The sequence below is a fragment of the Pangasianodon hypophthalmus genome, chromosome 21 (assembly GCF_027358585.1).
Source record: "Pangasianodon hypophthalmus isolate fPanHyp1 chromosome 21, fPanHyp1.pri, whole genome shotgun sequence".
In the NCBI taxonomy this organism is placed as follows: domain Eukaryota; kingdom Metazoa; phylum Chordata; class Actinopteri; order Siluriformes; family Pangasiidae; genus Pangasianodon; species Pangasianodon hypophthalmus.
The window spans coordinates 2,990,853-3,000,558 of record NC_069730.1 but is presented as its reverse complement, the minus strand read 5'-3'; the positions used below and the strand labels follow the sequence as shown (position 1 = coordinate 3,000,558).

Here is a 9,706-nt window from a genome sequence, read left to right as displayed (position 1 = left end):
CTCACCGCTCTCACCGCTCTCTCACCGCACTCTCACCGCTCTCTCACTATTCTCTCACCGCTCTCACCGCACTCTCACCGAACTCTCACCGCTCTCACGGCTCTCTCACCGCACTCTCACCGCTCTCTCAACGCACTCTCACGGCACTCTCACTATTCTCTCACTGCACTCTCACTATTCTCTCACTGCACCCTCAGGCCAGCAGGTGGCGGTATAAACCTGACTCCTTCACTCACTCACGCCTTGTAAAAGCGGAGGAAGAAGAGAAGTTATGAAACCGTCCCATGTCCACATTCTGAAGGCAGCAGAAAGTAAACAGTGTTGCGTTAGAGGAGGTTAATGTTACTGTAACTCACTTTACACTAAATAACAGAGATCATTCAATTGACTGCTGCTTGTGTGCAGATAAACAGCGAGTTAACAGCAGAATAACTTCATTTTAATAGAAATTCGGAGGAAAATCAGTCAGGTTTGGTGGACAAACTGAGAAAAGACGCATTTTTATCTGGAGTTCAGACATGGAGGAGCATAACTTCGGGCGGATTTTAGTTCTTCTTCTCTCTCTGATGGTTTACATCACTGCTTTGGCCGTCAACGCCTTGGCTGGATCGGGAAAAGGTGTGTAAAGCTGCAGGCTCATTCTTTCCCCATCCGTATTCTGAGAAACCACGCCCCCTGGATGAGGATTGGATAATAGGGTACACTCATTAGCTATTAGCCAATCAGAGCGCAGAAAAGTCACACGAACTTTCCATGTAAATTTTACATATTAGACACTTCACGTGTTCTTTTTCACACGTGGACTTTTCACGTGTAGTGCATATTTGAATTTTTTTAATGATTTTCTATTCATTAATTTACACAGATAAATTTTTTCACGTGATCACATTGATGTGATGTGAATTCACGTGACATTTCAAGACATGAGATGTACATTGATATGATGAAATTTTAATCAGTCCACTTTTGTGTGTGTGTGTGTGTGTGTGTGGTTATTCTTTCATTCCTTAACTCTGACTGAACATTTAATCCAAGGATTATAATTGAATACAAGGTTATAACTGTGGTGGAAAACTGTACTTCATTATGGCACTATTTTGGAAGATTTGTACTTTAATATTAATATTAAAATGAGATTAAAATTTAATTTATTAATATTAAGAATACATGTACTCTTACTCAAGTACATTTACAAGAGAAAAAAAACCCTACATTTGACTCCTGACATTTTCATTTTGACCTTCACAGTACTCATTACAAATCAAAAAGGCCATGAGACATTTCTTTTGCATTCTCGCTTACTTCAATGATTTTTTTTTTAAAAAAAAGAAAAGACATCCAGTCAAATTCTCATCACTGTCAAATTAAATTTTGTAAAATCTTCTCTTTTGATGGATTTATTAAGAATGTATACAGCATGACCTATTTCCTCGCACGTATAAAACACAATATCAGCCTTTAAATATTCACCATCTTGTCTAAAGAAGCATGCTGAGGTAAATCCGTAGCTAGCTCTGTTTTTGTTGCTAATGCCACCTTAGCGTTCGTTCTAATGGGAATATTAAACATTAGCTAGCCAAATAAATAACTACAAATTCATCACTGGCTTCTTCATTTTTTACACTTTTTTAAAAAATTTTGACTCAAGTACATTCTGACTCCGTATTTCTACTTTTAATTGAGATTTTGTGTATATAAAGGAATATTTACTTTATACATTATACTGTTAGTATTTCAGTATCCTGACATTTCCATATTTTCTCAGAAGATTGTATCTATCTATCTATCTATCTATCTATCTATCTATCTATCTATCTATCTATCTATCTATCTTTTGATACAGTACCCAAACATTTACTTTGTGGTTATAAGGATGTTGCTATTTTCTTTACATTTTAACAGCTCCCTGTTTGTAACAGTCACATAAGTGTAACATAAGTTTGTAACAGTCACATTTAGTGATAAGTTGTGTGGTTAACCACGAAGGCTTTTCACAGGCGTAGGTTCTTCTGGCGACAAACATTAAGTATTCACGCCCTCCTAACTTCTATATACGCCTGAATTCCTATAAACCTTTTTAAAACGATATTTTTAGATGTACAGCATTTCTGCTTTGCTGCTACTCTTATTAATGCAATGACATAAGTTTTTTTGCTGGTTTTTGCCATTGTATAAATGAATCTGAAAAGTCTAGACAAAACAACAGACTGCAGATATGTTTCTGTGGTTTAATTCTTTTACACTTGATTATACTCAGCATGTGCAGTGCTTTTATACCATATTGAACACGCTTCATTGCGGAACAACCGTTTTTTTTTTTCTCTCTTGCAGTTTAATTCTATTTAGCATTACTGTTTCCTGTTTTACTGTTTCTGAATAAGATTTAATTTAGTTTAGGCCTAATGTAAATGCTGAAATATGAATGGATGTGTGTAGGAGTCTAATGCTCTATGCAAGCAGCTGAATGATTCGGAGCGAATCTTTGACTAGCTAATCAATGCACACTTTTTTTTCCCCCCCAAACCTGGACAAACATCTTTGAGATGCAGCACAGTCAGGGCTAATATTTGTCCAAAAAGATTATCACACAGCACTGGAGTATTGTTTCTATAAAGGTGTAAAAAATCACTTTTTTATTCTGTATCAGCTAAATTCATAAGCACATTTGTGTGAATATTCATTGTTATAATTGTAACGTTTTTAAGAATTAGACACTGAGTTCATATATTAGTTAAAATGTACAATTATGATAATAATTGTATCATAATTAGTATCGTAATACTAAGAAATAATTACAAGACTATTATTATTTTCTTTGTACAAATTCTAAGTGATCAGCTGATGAACTGCTTTTTTCTTCAACTGGGATCTTTAACCCAAAACACAGATTTTTTCTTTTTATTAAATGTATATAATAATATTGTAATATTTTTGCACCAGGATACAAGGAGTGTAAACGTTTTGCTAGATTTTATAACATCCAGTGAGAATGCTTTATATTTTATAATTTTGCACATGCTATTATATAATTTTATGGTGATGATTATCTAATCTTTTAGTATAACATGTGATCTCTGAATATTTTGTAATTTTACATACAAAAATTTTTACCTGCTCATTCAGCAGCATTTTAACTTCTTTGAACGAGTTAATCATTCCTAACCACTAGCTTCTAACTCTAGCTAATTTGTAATACAGTGACAGTGAAACTGAAGCAATGATTTAAGCTATAATTGATATCTTGGAAATATTAAAGGTGTTGTATGTGTTGTATGGTTGTTGTTCAGGACCGTTTTTGCACAGCACAGGAAACGTGTCAGCTCTGTATGAGACAGAAATCACTCCCGCTGGTTGGACTTTCTCCATATGGGGAATCATCTACACCTGGCTCCTGCTGATGAACGTGTATTTTCTGAGCTGCATCTGCAGACGGTAATCACAAACACACGAGTAAACAGTTCATACACTAGAATAGTTGGTCTAAACAAATTTATTGCCAACGATTAAAGGAATGATCTAGAAAAATCTAGTTTACATTTTCTAATTTTACACTCTACTCCAAATGTGGTCAGTCAGCCGAGACGTGTTTGGTGTCTGACTTTTTTTGGTTTGCGCTGAAGCTCAGAGGCTAATGTTGCTTTAAAAAATGAATAGACGTTGTCTCACCCAAAGCGTTTTGTGGAAATATTTTCCTCAACCCACAAGAATGACACATCATACTTTCTTCCATTTATAGTTACTGAAGTTTTTTCTCTTAAGTCTGGCAGAAAACTGACACTGGAGACTCCTTCCATAAAAGTTAACAAAACAGCTCTTGATGGAAAACTTCACCATATTGTCGATTATGTGTTTTTCTTTGTTAAATAATAGCACATTTTTTTTAAATGCACTGTCCTCCATACAAATTCCTGCGTAAGTTGTTACTATGGAAACGATTTGAACGAGTGCATTAATATAAACCTGTAATTTGCAGCTTTGCTACTGTAAAAGCTGCTGTTATAGAAAATAAGGAGAATTCTTTATAATAAGGAAAAATGAACCACCTGGTTTAAACATCTTTATGTTTTATATGAAGGTCTGCCACCGGATGGATGTATTGTAGCCCTGCTGTTCTTCCTTACGGCTTTTTCCTCTCCTGGATGATTAACATGCTCCTGAACATCACCTGGCTCCTGCTATGGGACCGAGAGTAAGTACGAGTCCATGTGGACAACCTAAGAACTCTTAATACACACGGCCAAACATATTCTTAAGGTTTGGGTGGCAGTTGATGCCTCTTTAAGACTTTTGTCAGAAAATTAAAATGAGATGTGTGTGATTTTGTTAGCCAGGTTAGCATTTTTGCTAAAGGATTAGGATTGGCAGGGTTGACAGATCCATGTTGTTTCCTGTGGAATTGCCCCACATTTGACTTGCAACCCAATTTTTTTTTAATTAACAACACTGAATACATGGTCTGTGATGCATGCATATGGGCTGTGCTTATAACTTAAATATATTAGATTTAGATTTAGTAAAATTCTTGCAATTAGCACCAACAACAAAGCAGCCAGATTTTAAAAAAACACTAAGTGAACTATAGATGTACTATTACAAGATGTAGGTATATTGTGCATAATACAGTGTATCCCAAAAGTCTCCATACATAGGGGAAATTATCACTTTTTAGCAAAATGTAAATTTATTTACATAGCATCGTCTACATGTTTGCCATTTCTTTGTGTGGTGACTTTTGGGACACCCTGTAGAATGTATAAATATGTCCATAGTATGGTTTACAAATATAAACCATATTAAAGGCATTTAAAATTCATACTTTTACAATATGACTGTGCTTGTAGTGTGTCTGTGAATAGATTTACTCATTCTCAGGTGTTTATTTCAACATCTGTAATAAAACAAGACATTTAGTGAACTCTGTGAAAGACATGGTTTCAACACTGCTTCATTAAAATGTTATGTTACATTATAAGTAACACAACGGGTAACAAAATGTAAATGGTTGTGATTGTTATGTTTTATTTTTAATACAGGGTCGAGGCTGGTTTTACTGACCATAGCGCTTGTTTGGAACATGTCTGGCAACCCTGAAGAGTGATGTGTAGTAGTGAGCTGATACAGTGTGTGTGTGTGTGTGTGTGTGTGTGCGTGTGTGTGTGTGTGTGGTGTTTTCCTTCTCTGCAGGTTGATGATTCCAGCACTAATATGTTTAGCTCTGATCGCGTTCACTAGTTACCTCCTGATCTTCTTCTCCTGTGTCGGTCTGCGAGCTCACGGAGCCTGGCTCAAACAGAACCATCCCACAGATCTCTACTGCGTCTATGTGCTGGTGTGTGATAACTTATCTGATGATAGATAAGTTCAGTTTTTGGCAAAAAAAAAAAAGAAAATTTGACCAAAATTATTTAGATTTATTTATATAATTGTGGAAATAGAGCCTTACAGATGAACAAATTGTTTTATATATTATTTTTAAAATGTATTGTGAGTCCAGATATGTGGAGTAATGCCATACTGAAAGGACTGACTTAATAAAAAAAAAATAAATAAATTGTTTTTTTAATTACAGTGTAGTTGAATTTAGCATTAATTAATAAATTAGAAATTTATAAATAAATACATTTAATACATAAAAATTTTTTTAAAAAAGTGAAATATATTTTTATTATTTAGCCCATGGTACAAAAAGAATAATAATAATAATAATAATAATAAAATCCAATATTTTTTGCTTGTTTTATATGTTTATGTTCCAATAAGTCTTGATTTTTCGTTTCCATTTCAGCCAAGAATTTTCATTTTGCCGTATTATATTGTATTTTCAACTTCATATTTTCACAAAAAGAGACAATGACATTCAGTGCATGTATTATTTGTTGAGGAAAACAGTGAGAATATGAAAAGGTATATGTATTGCCCTTAGCCTTTAGTACTTGAAAATATAATTTTCGTACTAGTTAAATAGTAAACTAACCTGTTTAAGAGCATTGCAGCACATTTAAATGGATGTATCACATCTGGAAGTAATGTTTTCTGTAATAAAATAACATAATGCTAACTGTATTATTTTTCCTCATCATAATATTTTATCACAGCAGACTGTTGTGTGATAAAGTAGATGTGATGTTCAGCTCACTCTGTGTATTTCAGGTTCAGAACAGTATTGCCACTTACGCAACATGGACGACCATAGCTACACTGCTCAACTTAACCATCGTGTTGGATGTCAAGTCCATGTCACCCACGAATGCCGCCACTGTTTCTCTGTGCATTCTGCTCTTAGAAGTGATTGTATGGTTCGTCCTCATCCAGTGTCTAATGTTCTTTTGTCAATTTAGATATAATTTTTCGTATTGTGTCAAATTTTGTTTTTGACACCAACATTATTGCATGTGCAGGTTTGCAGTTGAGAACTTTGTGATCGAGAAGCATGTGCGCTACATTCTGACCATCTACCCCATCATCATCTTCGCTCTCAGTGGAAGCCTGAGCAAGCACTACGATGCAGCAGCTCCAGGCAGGAACGCCGTGTTTTCAGGTGAGTCAGTGATGGGAACTGAAGCGGTTTTTTGAATACTCTTTGTGTGGTGAATAAGAAAAGGTAAGGATTTCTGATCGACAATCTGCTGTTGAAGAGTAGCCATTGGACCAGTACGATAGAATTTAGAGTTGCAGTATGATACAGTGGAATTCAGTATCATGTAAACAGCTTGATTTTAGCTGAAAAAAGTGTTTCCAGTGTCTGAAACACAAGTCACCCCCATCAGGGAACTGCTCATCAGTTCTTTCCCTTTTCCATAAAAGGCATTCCACAAAGCTGTGTAGTTTCAACAGATTAGGTGGAAGTGATGGCGACGGTTGCAGCTTGTTTGTGGGTTTTCAAAATTCTTCTTTAAGATGACGCTGTTAATAAGGATTTTAATAATAATCATAATATATAATATATAATTTCAATATTTAAAAAAACATTAAACACTCAGCCCTATTTTTTCTTCATCTCTGTTTTTTCTGTAAAATGTTGATAGGTTTTAGCTAGGTAGATCAGAGGAGATGCAGGAACATGTTCAGAACGTCTCGACTGTTTCTCAGTTTTAGAGTGCACTTGTTCATTTGCTTTCTTATTTCATCTGTTCTTTGCAGCTGTTCTCTTGGCGCTGGCCTGCATTTTCTTCATGATCCGACTTTTTCTGGTGATTTGGAGGCACCGTACTCGTCCTCCCTTCCAGGATGGGAATGCTGAAGCGCTAATGACTCCTGTCCACACCACAGAATAGTAGCAGCGTGGCTTTAAAGTCAGTGGATGAAACACCAAAGCCTTTGAATTGATTCCGATTCTGTAATGAAACACAGCCTTTAACACTAATACTTTATACACCATGATGTATTATGTCATATTTGTTATTCATGTGCAGTAACCATATAAAGCTGAATCTGCTTTGATACATGGCCAAAACATGCATCCATAAAGTAGCATGAGAAAATATTTGCTCAGACTGATTTTGGGCATATTTTTGCTCACTTTCCCACACTGGGTCTGTCCATATCATTTGATAAGTTGTGATGAGTAGAAGAGTAAAGAAGCGGCCATATTTTTAGTGTTGGATAATTAAATGTGAAAACAAGTAGGCTAAACTAGCAATTCTATCCGTGTTATAAGTATCATCACTTGGATATATATATATCATGTTATATTTGAACCAGGACACTGAATTGATTAACTGTAGCTCTTATCAAGAGCTGAAACACTTCTGTTTTATTCACTTGGCAGGACATACATGTGTCCAATCCAAAACTCTAAGCAATAATCTAAATGTAGAGCATAAATGCATAAATACTTTGATTAAGAGTTCAATAGTGGCTCTCTGGCAATGACAGGATTCTCATTAACTGTAAAAACACATTCATTGAGATTTTTTTCTTAAAGATGTCTTCACTGATATCTGAATAAGCATCGCAGTGGTTCATGAAGGCAAACTCTGAGGCCATTGAATCTAATTTGAAATGAATAATTCTTTCTCAAAAATCCACTTCTGTGTAGAGGAGCTAGCAAGAATTCATCCAGAGTACAGAAGTGACAGTGATAAATATCTAAAATAAACTATGTACATAACATCTAAGCATTATATACATAACACTGATACATTACATTAATTCCAACTTTTAACAGAACCTTTATCTGTAGTTGTTGCATATGTCTATATGGTTTGTTTATCATTCAAAATAGATTAATGAGGGACCGTGCATGCATAGCAGACAGGTAAATGGCCATTCCAGCTCAAGACATGAGTGCATATTGAGCCGTGTTTATTAATATAATCAGAATCATTGATTGCACTAATGCCAGCTCATCATATTATCTCTAATCAGTTCAGTATTAAACTGTATATTTGTTTACAGTGACGTAAGCAAGGATTTAAACATTTCCTGTATTGGAAAAATTCAAGTTACAGCTTTACTGTTACAAAACGCTGACACTGGAGACTCATTCCATAAATGTTAAGTAAATGTCTCCTTGTAAGCTTCACATTATCAACAGTTACACTTATTTGATAAGCTTCACATTATCAACAGTTACTCATTTTTTAAATCTGTGTTAATTTGTTATTACTATAGAAATGATAACATATTAGAACGAGCGCATTAATGTAAACCTGAGACTTGCCGTGCACCCAGAACTATTCTCAGAGCTGCTGTTATAGAAAATTTATCAGCACTATCTGAGCAATCAGATTTGAGAATTCAGGAGTGCTTTGGGATCAATGGAGTTAAAAAAGAGTTTTTTGTAATAACACTACTAACATCAATAAGGTGTGTCTTGATGCTTTTATATTTGTTATACTGCTTGTATAATATTTTATAAATGTTTATTAATAAATGAATGCAATGAATTTTATGGATACTTTGCATTCTCTTATTCATATTCATGTTAACTTGTGAAATGATAGAAATCATGCTGATACAAGAAGAGATATATTTGGAAGGATTTACACAGTTTTTCATTTGACAGAAGCTGAAAATGATTTATAATAGAGACTGAATCTAAGCCGAGCATATTTAAATATAGGGCAGCTGTTAAGGTCCTCACAGCTGATGGTGCCTCAGTGATCCATTGGTCTAAAAAAAGCATAATTTGCTCTGCTCTCTGGGAGGAAAGAGTAATGCTTGGTATTCACTGTCAGCTCATCTATAAACAGTAGGGAGGTTAATGCTCTCCTCCAAGCATGTTTAGCTTCTCTACATACCATTGCAAGAGCAGCAGCACAAGTCTCAGAGGAATAACGTGCAAATCTTCATCTATTCTCAGCCTCAGAAACTCTATCCACAGCTCATAGGTATCCTTCATATGTTAATGACCTCACCATACTTAACACGGAGATGACATTTGCACGGGTTGAGCACTTTTAACCACCTTCGTGAGCATACAAGCTCATAGTCTCTGCAGTTTTGTATCACTTACAAGTGCTCCAGTACTGTAGGTGGCGCTATTTAAATTTCACGACAACAGGAAGACGTTTTGGGCATGCCTAGTTTGTAACAACCAGTCAGTCGGCTTGGTTGTGTCACATGTTCATCACTGAAGTTCTCCCAGCTGCCTTGTACACGACACAACGAGCAAAGCCTTCGCACAGCATCCACAATTATGTTGTATTGTTTGTAGAAGGCAGCTGAACGTCATCTCCACAAGATGTATGCTTTGGCTTTTAGC

The 9,706-nt window shown here is 35.3% G+C and overlaps 1 protein-coding gene across 1 annotated transcript; it reads left to right on the top strand.

Moving 5' to 3' along the window:
- The first annotated feature begins 256 nt into the window (after positions 1-256).
- Positions 257-8,888, top strand: si:dkey-29d8.3 (uncharacterized protein LOC556220 homolog). The gene is made up of 7 exons (XM_026940927.3): positions 257-618; positions 3,288-3,432; positions 4,076-4,189; positions 5,185-5,329; positions 6,151-6,296; positions 6,399-6,538; positions 7,141-8,888. The coding sequence occupies exons 1-7, from the start codon at positions 519-521 to the stop codon at positions 7,272-7,274; spliced, it is 924 nt and encodes a 307-aa protein (XP_026796728.2). The 5' UTR covers positions 257-518; the 3' UTR covers positions 7,275-8,888.
- Positions 8,889-9,706: the final 818 nt, after the last annotated feature.